The sequence below is a fragment of the Lissotriton helveticus genome, chromosome 6, assembly GCF_964261635.1.
Source record: "Lissotriton helveticus chromosome 6, aLisHel1.1, whole genome shotgun sequence".
Lineage (NCBI taxonomy): Eukaryota > Metazoa > Chordata > Amphibia > Caudata > Salamandridae > Lissotriton > Lissotriton helveticus.
The window spans coordinates 2,057,715,014-2,057,734,243 of NC_136067.1; the positions used below are offsets into that span (position 1 = coordinate 2,057,715,014).

Consider the following 19,230-nt stretch of genomic DNA (forward strand, 5'->3'; position numbering starts at 1 on the left):
CACTGGTAGATAGTGGTAGTGAGGGAGTCTGAGGAGGAGGTCACGAGGGATTTGTGCAGAGAAATACGTGCTGGACAAATTGCAACGAGTAAATAGCCAGCCCTTCTAGTACAATGATGTCAAGGCTTTTGTGTGGTAATGGGGACTTCCTTAACCGCATGCGCGCTAGCGGTTTTCCCGCTGCGTGCTGCGTTTCGCAAAAAGCCGCGTTACATGACGAGCTCAGCTCGTCATCAGCGCACGGCACGTTACGCTCATGACGAGCTGAGCTCGTCATCAGCCCCGAAGGGGTTAATCTTTAACTATTATAATATGCTTGGCATTCAAGTACTTGTGTTGAAGCCTGCCCTGCTGGAAATTGAGGGTTTGTTGTTAGGTCTAGACATTGCTCTTACTTTCAAATAACTCTCCACATGCTCTGTATACACACAGAAGCAATCCGCAGTATCATTCTGACTGTTTGCAAGTAGATATGATGTAATCTAGGGCTTGTAGGGTACCACAAGAAGCGACAAATTGGGAACGTAGTGGGCCACGCACCCTTGGCCCACCGGAATAAGAATTCCTGGAGCCGGGACTGACTATGAGTAGCGTTATAAAAGAAATGAAAAGTATTTCAGAGAGGGGCTATGGAGCAATGAGGGGCACTGTTGAAGGATGGTAGTGAGGGAATCATGGAGAAAGAGATCATGGGGAGTGGTGCCAAAAAAAGACTGTCGCACAGGGTGCCACCAGCGCTAGAGCTGGCCTTGGATGGGAGCGTTAGCCCCACCAGTTCGGGTCTTAGTCCCCCTCCCCTCGCCTCCCCTCGCCTCCCTGAAGTTCAGGTCCAGTTGTGCCCCCGCTGGGGTCAATAGTGCACAGTGCTGAGAGTCTGTGGGGGCTGCACACACCTGTCCGCTGTCTCGAGCTCAGACCTCCCTGAGTGCTGCTGTTGTTTCGGGACCCAGCGGGCCAATGTGGGTGGAAGCCACTCAGCCGGTTCTTGGATTCACTGTGAACAGATTGTGAGCATACCACGGATACCACAGATTCCATGCGAGGGAGCCCCGAGGCAGGCTGTAATTGGTGTGTGTAAAGTGCCCCTGGGTATATGGGCGCACTTACATAACACGCCTACCATGCAACAGCATGGACAGACACTAGACTCTGTGTACGGTTACGTGCAGTAAGCCATGATCCTCGTATTACCTCCGGACGGAGCCCGGCCCAGAGGCTGTAACATGCAATCAAGGGCCATATTATCAAGAACGGCGCAAACATTATCGCCGCTTTGATGTCCTTGACACCAGAACCTGGGCTTCTATTGGAATTCTCTAGGGCATATTATCCAGCCCCTTATCGCCACTTTAGCGGCAGTTTCCTGCTGCTAAAGCGGCAAGACTGTCTGTGCCGTTCTTTATAATATGGCCTCAAGTGTTCTAGTGGCCGGACGGCTCCCTACAGTGAGAGTGTCAGGGCCGGAGAGTGACGTCTCGAAGAATGTGTCCAGCACCTCCGGGGTGGTCGAGAACGGGGACCACTTGCGTCCCCTGTGGCATCGGGGACGCAAGTGGTCATGTCTGGTGCAGATGCACCGGGCCAGTATGTACTGGATTCTACAAAGGTGTGGCAAGTTACACAATCAGATGGCTGACGATTTCATGCCTTATTTATCTAAACTTGACAAGCTGTGCGATATGCAAAACTGAAGAATTTTAAACAAGCATCCTTAGCAACAATTCACAGCATCCCCTTCACAGCACACCTTTAGAGCGCCCCTTCACAGCACACCCTTCACCGCATCCCCTTCAAGGCACCCCCTTCACTGTACTCCTTCAAAACATCCCCTTCTCAGCATTCGCTACCAGCACCACTTCACAGCACATCCTTTACACCACAGCTCTACAGCATCCCTTTCACAGCAGTCCATTCTCAGCAACCCCTTCATAGTACACTCTTCACAGCTTCTCCTTCGCAGCATACTTTTCAAACCATTCATTTCACAGCCTCCCCTTTAGAGCACTACCTCACAGAATCAGCTCCACAGCACCCCTTCAAAGCATCATCATCCCAACATCCTCTTCACAGCATCCCATTCACAGCATCCCATTCACAGCATCCCCTTCACAGCATCCCATTCACAGCCTCCCCTTCACAGCATCCCCTTCACAGCACCCCGTCAAAGCATCATCATCCCAACATCCTCTTCACAGCATCCCATTCACAGCATCCCATTCACAGCATCCCCTTCACAGCATCCCATTCACAGCCTCCCCTTCACAGCATCCCATTCACAGCATCCCCTTCACAACATCCCCTTCACAGCATCCCCTTCACAGCATCCCATTCACAGCATCCCATTCACAGCATCCCCTTCACAGCATCCCCTTCACAGCATCCCCTTCACAACATCCCCTTCACAGCATCCCATTCACAGCATCCCCTTCACAACATCCCCTTCACAGCATCCCATTCACAGCATCCCATTCACAGCATCCCATTCACCGCATCCCCTTCACAGCATCCCCTTCACAGCATCCCCTTCACAACATCCCCTTCACAGCATCCCATTCACAGCATCCCATTCACAGCATCCCATTCACAGCATCCCCTTCACAGCATCCCCTTCACAGCATCCCCTTCACAACATCCCCTTCACAGCATCCCATTCGCAACATTCCCTTCACAACATTCCCTACACAGCTTCCCTTCAGAGCATCCCCTTCACAGCATCCCCTTCACAGCATCCGGTTCACAGTATCCCCTTCACAGCACCCCTTCACAACATTCCCTTCACAGCCTCCCCTTCACAGCACCCGCTACACAGCACCCCATCTCAGCATACCCTTCACCGCACCCCTTCACAGCATCCCCTTCACAGCACACACTTCACAACATCCCCTTCACAGCACACCCTTCACAGCATCCCCTTCACAGCATCCGGTTCACAGTAGCCCCTTCACAGCACCCCTTCACAACATTCCCTTCACAGCCTCCCCTTCACAGCACCCCCTTCACACCACCCGCTACACAGCACCCCTTCTCAGCATACCCTTCACCGCACCCCTTCTCAGCATACCCTTCACCGCCCCCCTTTACAGCATCCCTTTCACAGCACCCCATTCACAATAGCTTCTCCACATCACCCCCTTCACAGTAGCTTATTCACAGCATCACCTTCACACCACCCCTTCACAAAATTCCCATTAGCAGCATTCCCTTCACAGCACCCCCTTCATAGCACTCCTTCACAGCACCCCTCCACAACATACCTTTCACAGCCCCCCTCGCTGCATACCTTTCACAGCACCCCCTTCACAGCATCCCCTTCACAGCACACCTTTCACAGCATCCCCCTCACATCACACCTTCACAGCATCCCCTGTACAGCACACCACCACAGCACCCCCTTCACAGCATTCTCTTCACAGCATCACGTTCACAGACACCTTCACAGTCCCGTTCTCAGCATCCCTGTCACATTATCCCCTTCACAGCCCCCTCTTCACAGCTTATCCTTCACAGCATCCCCTTCACAACACCCCATTCACAGCAGCCCATGACAGCATCCCCTTCAAAGCATCCATGTCACATTATCCCCTTCACAGCCCCCTCTTCACAGCTTCCCCTTCATAGCATCCCCTTCACATCATCCCCTTCACAACACCCCATTCACAGCACCCCATCACAGCACCCCTTCACAGCATCCCCTTCACAGCACCCCTTCACAGCATCCCCTTCACAACATCCGGTTCACAGTATCCCATTCACAGCACCCCTTCCCAACATCCCCTTCACAGCCTCCCCTTCACAGCACCCCATTCACACCACCCGCTACAGAGCACCCGCTACATAGCATCCCTTCGCAGCATACCCTTCACCGCACCCCTTCACAGCATCCCCTTCACAGCACACACTTCACAACATCCCCTTCACAGCACACCCTTCATAGCATCCCCTTCACAGCACACCCTTCACAGCACACACTTCACAACATCCCCTTCACAGCACCCCATCTTAGAATCCCCTTGACAGTAGCACCTTCTCAGCTTCCTCTTCACAGAACCCCTTTACAGCATCCCTTTCACAGAACCCCCTTCACAGTAGCTTCTTCACAGTAGCTTATTCACAGCATCACCTTCACACCACCCCTTGTCAAAATTCCCATTAGCAGAATTCCCTTCACAGCACCCCTTCATAGCACTCCTTCACAGCACCCCTTCACAGCATACCTTTCACAGCACCCCTTTACAGCATCCCTTTCACAGCACCCCCTTCACAGTAGCTTCTTCACTGCACCCCCTTCACAGTAGCTTCTTCACAGCATCACCTTCACAAAATTCCCATTAGCAGCATTCCCTTCACAGCACCCCCTTCATACCACTCCTTCACAGCACCCCGTCACAGCATACCTTTCACGGCACCCATTTCACTGCATACCTTTCACAGCACTCCTTTCACTGCATACCTTTCACAGCACCCCCTTCACAGCACCCCTTCACAGCACACCTTTCACAGCATCCCCCTCACATCACACTTTCACAGCATCCCCTTTACAGCACACCACCACAGCACCCCCTTCATAGCATTCTCTTCACAGCATCGCATTCACAAACACCTTCACAGTCCCGTTCACAGCATCCCTGTCACATTATCCCATTCACAGCCCCCTCTTCACAGCTTCCCCTTCACAGCATCCCCTTCACAACACCCCATTCACAGCACCCCTTCACAGCACCCCTTCAAAACACCCCTTCACAGCACCCCTTCACAGCACCCCTTCACAGCATCCCCTTCACAGCATCCCCTTCCCAGCACCCCCTTCAAAACACCCCCTTCACAGCACCCCTTCACAGCATCCCCTTCACAGCACCCCTTCACCTTTCACAGCACCGCTTCACAGCACCCCTTCACAGCAACCCTTCACAGCATCTCTTCATAGCACCCCCTTCACAGCACCCCTTCACAGCACCCCTTCACAGCACCCCTTCACAGCACCCCTTCACAGCATCCCCTTCACAGCATCCCCTTCCCAGCACCCCCTTCAAAACACCCCCTTCACAACACCCCCTTCACAGCATCCCCTTCACAGCACCCCTTCACAGCACCCCTTCACAGCATCCCCTTCACAGCATCCCCTTCCCAGCACCCCCTTCAAAACACCCCCTTCACAACACCCCCTTCACAGCATCCCCTTCACAGCACCCCTTCACCCTTCACAGCACCGCTTCACAGCACCCCTTCACAGCAACCCTTCACAGCATCTCTTCATAGCACCCCCTTCACAGCACCCCTTCACAGCACCCCTTCACAGCATCCCCTTCACAGCACCCCTTCACAGCACCCCTTCACCGCACACTTTTCACAGCATCCCGCTCACATCACGCAGTCACAGCATCCCCTACACAGCAGCCCCTTTACAGCACATCATCACAGTCACACGCTGGAACTTATTAAAAACACCAAAGTTTAGGGAATAAACACGCGCAGGCCTGAGCCCTTCCCCTAGAAGTAACCCGAGAGTGCATTACAGGGGTCTAAGGTTTCAAGTGTGACGCTGGTGCTTACAGCCGTCCCTGGATGAACCAACTCACTGAGGTTAAATGGGGACAATTTCAATATCAGGGGAAGAATCCCTCTGTTAATAGACACAAATGGGGGCCACTACAAGTCAGTGCACATATGACTCAGATATTGCATCATAGTTGAATACATATTTCAGCAAATGGCGTCATGTAGATGGCGTAGGGCTCAGTGCACGAGTGAGTAAGTATCAAAAGTGTCACTTGCACCGCAGGGGGCTTATTTATGTGCCCTTGCATCACTTGTGCGTTGCCGGTGCATCACGTTTTTGTGATGCACCAGCGGCGTAAAAATGTGCCATGTTGCGTCATATTTACAAAGTGACGCATCTAGGTAGATGCGACACTTTGTAAACCCCTTCGCCACATTATGCCTACGTCAGGTATATTGTATCCAGGGGGCGGCGTTCCAACGCAAGAAAGGGTCGTAGAAGTGACACAGTGCAATGTTTAGGATTTCACTGCACCACTTCTAGGACGCAAATGCGTCAATATCTTACAACTGCCTCATGGCAGGTACATTTAACATGGGACTTGCCCTGTGTAATGACCCATTGCTGGAGTTGCGTCACTTTTGTGACACATCCATCAATGCGTCATTTTTGCACCTAGAGATACGTCAGAAATCCTGCTGTATCTGTAACTCCTTGCGACATGATGAGTCATCTGTAAATATGACGGATCATTGGTGTGGCAAGGAGGGCGCGATGAAAAGTGACGCATCCCTGTTTTCTCGCAGCGATGCGTCACTTTTCATAAATGAGGCCCTGGTTTCTCTACAGAGTTAGAGGCAAAACATGGTGTGGATGTGACTGTGGAAGGTGCAACCTTAGCTGTACTGTATCTAGTGTGTCGGGGTATCTCAGTATAGGTGGTGATTTCACTCTGTAGGACGCCCTCATCCCTGGCTTCTCCGCCACACACACCTCATGTTCACTGAAGTTGAGAGTTGGTGAAGCCAGGGCCTGCATGAACAGATCTGCATTCAGTCCATGAATGATAAAAGCTGACTGCGGCAATGTACGTTAAGAATGAAAATAAAACAACCAGCATTCAGCATGGGTGTTTCAAATCTCACATTCACAGAAAAACCCTGGAGTACTTAGGGGGAGCTCTGACAGGGGTTTCCAAGATACTCTCAAGCAAACGTATTCATTTGCGCAAAGATTGCAGGTGTCAATTGAAAATTAGGTTTTTCTTTTTTCCTTCAAGAGAAAACATTTCCCGTCACAGAAACACTTTCCGCCTGGCCTTCAACAATATCCTCCCCATGTTTGTCCTTGACGCAAGTGAGGCCAATGTAGAAAACACATTTGCTGTCGCAATACCTGCAATTCTATAAATCTCCTACCTTGTGAACGTAAAAAACCGTGTTTTTGATGTGCTGAGCTCTTTTTCCTACTCTGCAAAGTATTTTTGACTTGCAAAGGGGGTTCTACAAGTTTTTGAATCGCAGTGAGGAAAGCCCTGAAAGGGACATCGGGGCACATGCATCGATCCCGCATTTTGCGATTTCTAAATAGCGGATTTTACCGATTCGCTATTTAGAAATCGCAAAATGCAATGCATGAAGGATTTGCAAAAAAAAAAGTGATTCCTTAAAATTCCTTAATTGCGAGTTCTAATTAAGGAATGGCTTCCCATTGATTCCTATGGGCCCTACTGCGATTACTTGAATAGCTATTTTTGCATTTGGGATACTGCATCCCAAATGCAAAAGTTGGGGTCGCAAAAAGCAATGATGCATGTGCCCCACCCTGTCCTGACTTGGGATTTGCAGTGACACGTATCAATGGTTTGTTACTGCCCTGGTTGCGACCCATTGGTCAGATTCCGACACGTGGGCAGGTGTGTTATGTATGGTAGCTTCTCCTTTGTGAATGGTGTCTGGGGCCTTGGGGGAGCAGGCTGTGCTACAGGGTACCACACCATGCCCCCACCCCCTGATGTATCCCATGATAGGAAACATCTGTAAATCCCCACCTGTCCCTATAATGGACATGGGGCTTTAACACATGTTTTCTGTTTAGCAATACAAGTGCAGGGGTGGGCTCTGCTGTCCCTTGCAGGCCACCGTCCCTGTATTTGCAGAGGGTCGCACAGCGTCGCAAATTGCGACCTACCTAATTAATAAATCGTTAGCTAGATGATTTTGCGACCCACTGTTATGCTGTGTTATGTTAAAACCATTTTTAAAGCGCACGGCTACTCGAAGAAGTGTCCCTCGCTGGCAGAGGGAGGCCAGACACAAGAAGGGTACTAATCTTTAAAGAGATGGGTTTTGAGTTTCTTCTTGAACAGTTCCAGACTGTCTATCAGAATCAGGTATGGAGACTGCAAATGGATACTTTGCAATGATAAATTTGTACATAGGTTGCATCGCAAATTGCATTCCTGTTTGCAAATTAGTCAGTATTCGAATATCGCCTCCTGGTAGCCATTGCCAGATTGGGATTGTGGCCGCCCGCAAACTTGCATATCCACCTATTCAATCAGACATGTCCGCCCTGGAGCGCCTCGAGCTTCCCTTTGGGACTATATACACTTGCACTTAATACCGACCACAGTCCTGTAATATAACATCTGAGCAAATCCATTTATGAGTGTAAATTCACGTTTCTGCCTGCACGGCCTGAGGTCACACTCATGAACGGGTAGGTGCACAAAAGCCCTGGTGAACCAGGGCGCAGCGGGGACCGGCCCGGTGACTGTGGGATGGGAGTCGACGGACCAGATCACGAGAGGATTCCTTACCCAATACTTTACAATGTTCTCAAACCCTTCTTAGTGGCAGAGTGAATGGCATGGAGGTGAAAGAGGACCTCGTGTGAAAGCAAGGAGTGACTTCCTTGATGATAAACTCACTCCTTGAGCTAGGCCTCACCCGGCAGAGTTCATGCTCTGAGGGCTTTCCGCACCCAAGGGGTGACCCATCATGTGTCTTTGGGGACTGCCTTGACACATAAGACTCTTCTTCTCCGTTGCAGGTGGTTCTTCGGGAAGCTCACGCGCCTTGATGCCAAGAGGTTCCTGATGCAGGCGGAGAACTCGGATGGCGCCTTCCTGGTCTGGCGGAATGAGGAAGTCAACTGTTATTACCTCTCAGGTATCTGACTTTGGCCATGCGGTGTGGTAACCAAGGGGTGTCTTGTGTATTGTATTGTTTTTTTATTGTATTGCATTTGTATAGCGCTTACTACCCCTGATGAGGCGTCAAAGCGCTTTTTCGGAGAGTAGCACGCTACTCCGGGACCCATAAAGGATTAGTGTTGAATTAGTATAGTGAAATATGAAAGTTATTAAAGTGGTGGATAGGTTAGTCAGTGTATGAGCCGCGTCACTCCGCTGCTGGAAGCACCAGGGTACAGTGATTTACCACACTCAGGGTAGTGCCGCACAGTGTTGCGAAGATTTCTAGGTGGTCCTGACTGGAAGGCGTGGATGGCATTTTATTATGAGAGATTAGCTTGATTCTCAAAGCCGTTTGCATACTGCAGTGGTATTTAGATGTGCAAAGGACTGTTTTTTGGGCCTGGTTCACAAACTGCACTTTATAGTAAGGTATGCAGTACTGCAGCAATACTTCAAAAATTACTGCAAAGTGCTATTCACAAACTACACTTTTGTTGTAACTTGCACTCTTGATGGGTTTACTACTTTTCCTTATCCACAAACTGAACTTTTGTAGTAACTTACACGTTTGTAGTAAGTCCTTGCCTCCATTATTTTCTTATGGTGGGTGTTGCAGTACCAGAGATTGGCCATGTGTAGTGCTGGACTTACAACAAAAGTGTAAATTACAACAAAAGGTGCAGTTTGTGAATACCGAAAAGTAGGAATTTATTCACCAGTGTAAACTTACTCAAAAGTGTGTTACCTTTGTGAATCTGGCTGTAAGAGTCTCAATTCACATGTTGGAGTTGCAGCGAAGTGATTCACTCTAATACATCATTACTCCCGCATGTGTTGTGTCCCATGTGGGATCATGCACTCAAAGAGATGGGGAGTGGGTGTGCCCGGGCATGGATGCCTTGGAAAGGAAACAAAGAACCTCCCAGGGGCTCATTGATGAGAGGCTTGCGTCGCCTCAGCACCACTTTTATTGACACTCCGGCAGAGTAAGCCTCCCAGTCAGATCTATTCCGACCCACACCCCTAGGGTCTAGAACTTGGGAGTTTGGTTGGATAACACATTATCCATGAGTCACCAACTCGTGAAGGTGGCTGCTACTTGTTTTAGCATCCTAAGGTGGCTTGAGAATATGTTGGGCTATCTCTCCGGCTCTGCCCAAAGAACGGCCATTGAGGCCTTAGTTATTTCCAGATTCGATTATGGAAACAGGCTCTATCTAGGGGTCAAGAAGAGTTTACTCAGACAGCTGCAAATTGTGCAAAATACGGCTGTAAGACGTTTACTCAATCCCCCAAAGATCTCTCCGAATGCCAATCTATTCTGAGAACTCCATTGGCTCCCTATTGAGCACTGCGTGCAATTCAAAGCACTGTCTTATGTGCATAAATGTCTATCTAATTCCGGCCCTCCCTTAGGTCTCTGGTATCACCTTATACACCCAGTTGAACCTTGCGGTCAAGTGATCTTGACCTGCCTTTGGTTCCCAGAATCATGAGATCTCTGCAAGGAGCTCGAACCTTCTATTTTTTAGGCCCAAAGCTATGGAATTCCATTTTCCCTGATTTGAGAGCCTGTCACTCCCTTCTGACTTTCCGGAAGAGGTTGGAAACCTGGTTCTTCTGAACTTCCTGGAATAGGAACCACCTGCTTAATGTGTAGCCGGATCTGTTGTGGTAGCAAAGCGTTGGGAGACCCTGCCAGGGTAGGCACGCGCTGTATATATCCAATTAACATAACACAACAAAAGGGCACTGGACGATAATGAGACAGCTTCAGGTCTTCTGTTTCAGGATTAGCTGAGTGTTACTAGACAGTCAGAGACATTCAGAGGTAAGCAGAGTCCAGAGCACAAGTTCTTTCCAGTGATTGCTTCTTGTGTTATCAGGTAGATGCATCTTTACAAGCGCCCCCTGTCTGCAGGGGAGGGTGTTGTGTACCTTGGACTTCAGAGCTCTTCTTGCAGCCGGGGTAGAGAGTCAGCCTAGCATTGGCCTGCAGCGTTTACTGACAACTCTTTACTGACAGACTGTAGGAGTCATCCTAGTGTACATACAACTCTCTTTCATTGAAAATAGAAAGGCCTGTTTTGTACCACACCCTCTCTTACCACTTATCCATTATGCAAATATACTTTGAATATTAAAACCGAGAGCATGGCCGCAGGCATCCCAGAATAGCTTTGGTTTTTTTCTTAAATGTTAAATAACAGGAGTATTGCAAAATTACAAAATATCTGTGCACTTTTCGCCAATTAAGAGACCTTGTGTATCCCTCTATTATTAGAACAGAGCCCTGACTAAAACTGGGAGTTAACAAGGGCAGTGCTCTGAGTGAATCCGGACAGTGGCGTGAACAGAGCTCTGAGCCAGCCTGGGTATCAGCATGAACAGAGCTCTGGGTGAATCTGGACAGTGGCGTGAACAGAGCTGTGAGCCAGCTTGGGTATCAACAAGAGCAGAGCTCTGGGTGAATCTGGACAGTGGCATGAACAGAGCTCTGAGCCAGCTTGGGCATTAACAAGAGCAGAGCTCTGAGTGAATCTGGACAGTGGCATGAACAGAGCTCCGAGCCCGCTTGGGTATTAACAAGAGCAGAGCTCTGAGTGAATCTGGACAGTGGCGTGAACAGAGCTGTGAGCCAGCTTGGGTATCAACAAGAGCAGAGCTCTGGGTGAATCTGGACAGTGGCATGAACAGAGCTCTGAGCCAGCTTGGGTATTAACAAGAGCAGAGCTCTGAGTGAATCTGGACAGTGGCATGAACAGAGCTCCGAGCCCGCTTGGGTATTAACAAGAGCAGAGCTCTGAGTGAATCTGGACAGTGGCATGAACAGAGCTCCGAGCCAGCTTGGGTATTAACAAGAGCAGAGCTCTGAGTGAATCTGGACAGTGGCATGAACAGAGCTCTGAGCCAGCTTGGGTATTAACAAGAGCAGAGCTCTGAGTGAATCTGGACAGTGGCGTGAACAGAGCTCCGAGCCAGCTTGGGTATCAGCAAGGGCAGAGCTCTGCGTGGATCTGGACAGTGGCATGAACAGAGCTCTGAGCCAGCTTGGGTATTAACAAGAGCAGAGCTCTGAGTGAATCTGGACAGTGGCATGAACAGAGCTCTGGGTGAATCTGGACAGTGGCAAGAACAGAGCTCTGGGTGAATCTGGACAGTGGCATGAACAGAGCTCTGAGCCAGCTTGGGTATCAGCAAGAGCAGAGCTCTGAGTGAATCTGGACAGTGGCGTGAACAGAGATCTGAGCCAGCTTGGGTATTAACAAGAGCAGAGCTCTGGGTGAATCTGGACAGTGGCAAGAACAGAGCTCCGAGCCAGCTTGGGTATTAACAAGAGCAGAGCTCTGAGTGAATCTGGACAGTGGCATGAACAGAGCTCTGGGTGAATCTGGGCAGTGGCATGAACAGAGCTCTGGGTGAATCTGGACAGTGGCATGAACAGAGCTCCGAGCCCGCTTGGGTATCAGCAAGGGCAGTGCTCTGAGTGAATCCGGACAGTGGCGTGAACAGAGCTCTGAGCCAGCTTGGGTATTAACAAGAGCAGAGCTCTGAGTGAATCTGGACAGTGGCATGAACAGAGCTCTGAGTGAATCTGGACAGTGGCATGAACAGAGCTCCGAGCCAGCTTGGGCATTAACAAGAGCAGAGCTCTGAGTGAATCTGGACAGTGGCATGAACAGAGCTCCGAGCCCGCTTGGGTATTAACAAGAGCAGAGCTCTGAGTGAATCTGGACAGTGGCGTGAACAGAGCTGTGAGCCAGCTTGGGTATCAACAAGAGCAGAGCTCTGGGTGAATCTGGACAGTGGCATGAACAGAGCTCTGAGCCAGCTTGGGTATTAACAAGAGCAGAGCTCTGAGTGAATCTGGACAGTGGCATGAACAGAGCTCCGAGCCCGCTTGGGTATTAACAAGAGCAGAGCTCTGAGTGAATCTGGACAGTGGCATGAACAGAGCTCCGAGCCAGCTTGGGTATTAACAAGAGCAGAGCTCTGAGTGAATCTGGACAGTGGCATGAACAGAGCTCTGAGCCAGCTTGGGTATTAACAAGAGCAGAGCTCTGAGTGAATCTGGACAGTGGCGTGAACAGAGCTCCGAGCCAGCTTGGGTATCAGCAAGGGCAGAGCTCTGCGTGGATCTGGACAGTGGCATGAACAGAGCTCTGAGCCAGCTTGGGTATTAACAAGAGCAGAGCTCTGAGTGAATCTGGACAGTGGCATGAACAGAGCTCTGGGTGAATCTGGACAGTGGCAAGAACAGAGCTCTGGGTGAATCTGGACAGTGGCATGAACAGAGCTCTGAGCCAGCTTGGGTATCAGCAAGAGCAGAGCTCTGAGTGAATCTGGACAGTGGCGTGAACAGAGATCTGAGCCAGCTTGGGTATTAACAAGAGCAGAGCTCTGGGTGAATCTGGACAGTGGCAAGAACAGAGCTCCGAGCCAGCTTGGGTATTAACAAGAGCAGAGCTCTGAGTGAATCTGGACAGTGGCATGAACAGAGCTCTGGGTGAATCTGGGCAGTGGCATGAACAGAGCTCTGGGTGAATCTGGACAGTGGCATGAACAGAGCTCCGAGCCCGCTTGGGTATCAGCAAGGGCAGTGCTCTGAGTGAATCCGGACAGTGGCGTGAACAGAGCTCTGAGCCAGCTTGGGTATTAACAAGAGCAGAGCTCTGAGTGAATCTGGACAGTGGCATGAACAGAGCTCTGGGTGAATCTGGACAGTGGCATGAACAGAGCTCTGGGTGAATCTGGACAGTGGCATGAACAGAGCTCCGATCCCGCTTGGGTATCAGCAAGGGCAGTGCTCTGAGTGAATCCGGACAGTGGCGTGAACAGAGCTCTGAGACAGCTTGGGTATTAACAAGAGCAGAGCTCTGAGTGAATCTGGACAGTGGCATGAACAGAGCTCTGAGTGAACCTGGACAGTGGCGTGAACAGAGCTCTGAGTGAATCTGGACAGTGGCGTGAACAGAGCTCTGAGCCCGCTTGGGTATTAACAAGAGCAGAGCTCTGAGTGAATCCGGAGAGTGGCATGAACAGAGCTCCGAGCCCGCTTGGGTATCAGCAAGAACTGAGCTCTGAGTGAATCCGGACAGTGGCATGAACAGAGCTCTGAGTGAATCTGGACAGTGGCGTGAACAGAGCTCTGAGTGAATCTGGACAGTGGCGTGAACAGAGCTCTGAGCCCGCTTGGGTATTAACAAGAGCAGAGCTCTGAGTGAATCTGGACAGTGGCATGAACAGAGCTCTGAGTGAATCTGGACAGTGGCATGAACCGAGCTCTGAGCCAGCTTGGGTATCAACAAGAGCAGTGCTCTGAGTGAATCTGGACAGTGGCATGAACAGAGCTCTGGGTGAATCTGGACAGTGGCATGAACAGAGCTCTGGGTGAATCTGGACAGTGGCATGAACAGAGCTCTGGGTGAATCTGGACAGTGGCATGAACAGAGCTCTGGGTGAATCCGGACAGTGGCATGAACAGAGCTCTGAGCCAGCTTGGGTATTAACAAGACCAGAGCTCTGAGTGAATCCGGACAGTGGCGTGAACAGAGCTGTGAGCCAGCTTGGGTATTAACAAGACCAGAGCTCTGAGTGAATCTGGACAGTGGCGTGAACAGAGCTCTGAGCCAGCTTGGGTATCACCAAGAGCAGAGCTCTGAGTGAATCTGGACAGTGGCATGAACAGAGCTCTGAGTGAATCTGGACAGTGGCGTGAACAGAGCTCTGAGCCAGCTTGGGTATCAACAAGAGCAGTGCTCTGAGTGAATCTGGACAGTGGCATGAACAGAGCTCTGGGTGAATCTGGACAGTGGCATGAACAGAGCTCTGGGTGAATCTGGACAGTGGCATGAACAGAGCTCTGGGTGAATCTGGACAGTGGCATGAACAGAGCTCTGGGTGAATCCGGACAGTGGCATGAACAGAGCTCTGAGCCAGCTTGGGTATTAACAAGACCAGAGCTCTGAGTGAATCCGGACAGTGGCGTGAACAGAGCTGTGAGCCAGCTTGGGTATTAACAAGACCAGAGCTCTGAGTGAATCTGGACAGTGGCGTGAACAGAGCTCTGAGCCAGCTTGGGTATCACCAAGAGCAGAGCTCTGAGTGAATCTGGACAGTGGCATGAACAGAGCTCTGAGTGAATCTGGACAGTGGCGTGAACAGAGCTCTGAGCCCGCTTGGGTATTAACAAGAGCAGAGCTCTGAGTGAATCTGGACAGTGGCATGAACAGAGCTCTGGGTGAATCTGGACAGTGGCATGAACAGAGCTCTGAGCCAGCTTGGGTATTAACAAGAGCAGTGCTCTGAGTGAATCTGGACAGTGGCATGAACAGAGCTCTGAGCCAGCTTGGGTATCAGCAAGAACAGAGCTCTGGGTGAATCTGGACAGTGGCAAGAACAGAGCTCTGGGTGAATCTGGACAGTGGCATGAACAGAGCTCTGAGCCAGCTTGGGTATTAACAAGAGCAGTGCTCTGGGTGAATCCGGACAGTGGCATGAACAGAGCTCTGAGCCAGCTTGGGTATCAGCAAGGGCAGTGCTCTGGGTAAATCCGGACAGTGGCGTGAACAGAGCTCTGAGCCAGCTTGGGTATTAACAAGAGCAGTGCTCTGAGTGAATCCGGACAGTGGCATGAACAGAGCTCTGAGCCAGCTTGGGTATTAACAAGAGCAGAGCTCTGGGTGAATCTGGACAGTGGCGTGAACAGAGCTCTGAGCCAGCTTGGGTATTAACAAGAGCAGTGCTCTGAGTGAATCCGGACAGTGGCATGAACAGAGCTCTGAGCCAGCTTGGGTATTAACAAGAGCAGAGCTCTGGGTGAATCTGGACAGTGGCATGAACAGAGCTCTGAGCCAGCTTGGGTATTAACAAGAGCAGAGCTCTGAGTGAATCCGGACACTGGCATGAACAGAGCTCTGAGCCAGCTTGGGTATTAACAAGAGCAGTGCTCTGGGTGAATCCGGACAGTGGCATGAACAGAGCTCTGAGCCAGCTTGGGTATCAGCAAGGGCAGTGCTCTGGGTAAATCCGGACAGTGGCGTGAACAGAGCTCTGAGCCAGCTTGGGTATTAACAAGAGCAGTGCTCTGAGTGAATCCGGACAGTGGCATGAACAGAGCTCTGAGCCAGCTTGGGTATTAACAAGAGCAGAGCTCTGGGTGAATCTGGACAGTGGCATGAACAGAGCTCTGAGCCAGCTTGGGTATTAACAAGAGCAGTGCTCTGAGTGAATCCGGACAGTGGCATGAACAGAGCTCTGAGCCAGCTTGGGTATTAACAAGAGCAGAGCTCTGGGTGAATCTGGACAGTGGCATGAACAGAGCTCTGAGCCAGCTTGGGTATTAACAAGAGCAGAGCTCTGAGTGAATCCGGACAGTGGCATGAACAGAGCTCTGAGCCAGCTTGGGTATTAACAAGAGCAGAGCTCTGAGTGAATCTGGACAGTGGCATGAACAGAGCTCCGAGCCCGCTTGGGTATTAACAAGAGCAGTGCTCTGAGTGAATCCGGACAGTGGCATGAACAGAGCTCTGAGCCAGCTTGGGTATTAACAAGAGCAGAGCTCTGGGTGAATCTGGACAGTGGCATGAACAGAGCTCTGAGCCAGCTTGGGTATTAACAAGAGCAGTGCTCTGAGTGAATCCGGACAGTGGCATGAACAGAGCTCTGAGCCAGCTTGGGTATTAACAAGAGCAGAGCTCTGGGTGAATCTGGACAGTGGCATGAACAGAGCTCTGAGCCAGCTTGGGTATTAACAAGAGCAGAGCTCTGAGTGAATCCGGACAGTGGCATGAACAGAGCTCCGAGCCCGCTTGGGTATTAACAAGAGCAGAGCTCTGGGTGAATCCGGACAGTGGCACGAACAGAGCTCTGAGCCCGCTTGGGTACTAACAAGAGCAGAGCTCTGGGTGAATCTGGACAGTGGCATGAACAGAGCTCTGAGCCAGCTTGGGTACTAACAAGAGCAGAGCTCTGAGTGAATCTGGACAGTGGCACGAACAGAGCTCTGAGCCCGCTTGGGTACTAACAAGGGCAGAGCTCTGAGTGAATCCGGACAGTGGCACGAACAGAGCTCTGACCCAGCCCAACTATCTATTAGCCTGAGCAGAAATCCGAAGGCGGTTCGATATTACCAGTACATATATTTATTGTCTCTGTTTTTTATAACGCCTAAAAATATATGAACTTTACTTTTTGATTTTCCGTGAGAATATTTACCGTAACTCTACCAAGGAAACATCGCCAGGAGATATGGTGGAGTTTTTCCTAATTTACAAAAGAAATTGTGATTTGAGGATTTTAGTCTTCTTATCGATCATACAAGAAGATGAATAAAGTTTCTGATAAAACAGTGAGAACTGCTCCAGAATAGCTGAGGTTTAATTATGTAAAACACCATCCGGGCTCTTTATAACACTAATTTTAGTTTGGGCCTTCGTTTCTGCTGTTTGAAAAGCTAACAGCCAGATTCATCAAGCGAAATGCGCTCGCAAAAGATCAGTGTAAATTCACATTTCAGGGGTGCTACAGGGTGTCCTTTGGACACCCCTGCACCCTTGAAATCGCAACCTTATTTGCTAATTGCAAATAAGGAATAACTCCCCATTCATTCCTATAGGCCTGTAGGCCCATAGGAATGCATGGGGAGTTATTCCTTATTTGCGATTTGCGATTTGCTAATAAAGACTCGCAAAACGGGTCTTTGATGAATCTAGCAGTAAGACTTTACCAATATGTTCACCATATTCGTATTGTGCCAGACAGTACTTATTGTACCTTACTGCTATTTTTTCCCTAAAAAAAAGTTTCACTGCTATTCTAGCATCTAATACAGTAAGAAAAAGTTGATCCTGATCTAATTGGCCTTGTGTTACTGCCTCTACATTATGTGTTTCCTTATTTTGTAAATCCTTAATCAGATTCTCCATATTGTTTTTTCTTAATTTATCCTGCCGCCAAATGTATTGTTGGGGCATAGCTCTGACAAAGCTTTCATAGTATCCCAGACGATCAATGGGAAAGCTGTCCCTACCTTTTCCTCAAAGAAAGTCTCTAGTTGTTGCTTCATACTAGAGACATATTCCACATCAGTAAATAAATATCTAGGAAAAGAGAATGGTCTTCGGGGCAACCATGAAAGATAACAGAATAGGGTTATGGTCAGATGTCACCCGAGGGCATATGCCAATATCTAAGCCTAAAATTAAACTGTCAGAGACCCAGGCCATATCAATCCTAGATCAAGATATATGCTGAGCCGAATAATAAGTATACCCCGGGAGAAGTGGATACATCTGTCTCCAAGCATCCTGCAAGGATTGTAATCTAGCCATTTCTAGTATTGCTGCCCTGACCTTTCGCATTCTTCTAATACCCCCTTTTTTTGTTGAGTCAATATTATAGTCCATTACACAGTTAAAATCTCCCATTATCAGACGTTCCCCATCCCAGTTCAATAATTCCAAATTAAGAAAATCAAATATGCCGGGATCATCGGTATTTGATCCATAAATCGAGCCAAACACATATTTCTTTCCCTGAATTTCAATTTAACCAATACCCATCAGCCTCGGAGTCAGCCAATGTCTTAACTATTTTACAGAAGAACCTTTTATCTTTTAATATAGCAGTCCCTTTCATAGATATAGTTTGGGAGGTACTAACAATTGTTTGATACCGTAAGTGTTTTAACAAATGACGATCCTTGGAGGCCAAATGGGTTTCAGTAATTAAAACTAAGTGTGGTTGATACAATTTTAGCTCCTCCTGTACCAACTGACGTTTATTAGCGCTATTAAGTCCGGCCACATTCCATGCCATACAGTTTATCTTAGCCATAATAAATGATATTCCTCATCGACCTTCCTCTACAGATAAAGATTAACCCTAAAAAAACTAAGAAAACAAACAAAATCTGATGACAACTTAATAGTCCTTTATGACAGCTATATTTCATCCTAATGATGTTCTCATTTTTTAAAAATGTTTGCCCCCCCACAGACCCCTTCCAGTCCTCCCTTTGACCCAAGAGACCCTTGGAACCCACCCACCCACCCTCCCAGTAACTAGAAGGATGAATCCTCCCTTTGACCTACTGCCACTGAAAAGGCAGTACTAGAGAGCTGCCATCACTATGTTAGCTGCCCCTCACCTAAACAAGTACCATAGGTAAGAAAATAAGAAGTACCAATTAAGCTTAATCCCAAAAGGCTAGTTATCTTATCATACAAATTTTTTCCCCCTTTTTAAAAAAATATTAAGGCTCAGGGGGCGCTAGAGGGCGCACAGCAAAATGGCCGCACTGCTGTGAGGCTCTGCCTGACCGAGAACACGTCCGTCCATTATCTGCTGCATCCCGCACCCCTGACGGCGCAAAAAGTCTTGTGTGGATTTCAAATCTACTGCTGTACGGCCTGGTGCACCTTGTGGCCGCACTCTCCTACCTGCTGCTGTGAGCCGGGACGTCTCCCCTTGCCCTGCTGTTCGGCCTAGTAATAGCGGCTGCTGGCTTCTGACCGGGGTGCTTCCCTGGGCC

The 19,230-nt window shown here is 49.5% G+C and overlaps 1 protein-coding gene across 1 annotated transcript in view; it reads left to right on the forward strand.

Annotated features, from left to right (window-relative positions):
• LOC144763999 (tyrosine-protein kinase FRK-like) overlaps positions 1-19,230 on the forward strand; it is a 276,862-nt gene that overhangs the window by 110,417 nt on the left and 147,215 nt on the right. The window contains exon 2 of the mRNA XM_078650119.1: positions 8,552-8,670. Within this exon, the coding sequence (XP_078506245.1) occupies positions 8,552-8,670 (119 nt within the window). The remainder of the gene's footprint in view (positions 1-8,551; positions 8,671-19,230) is intronic.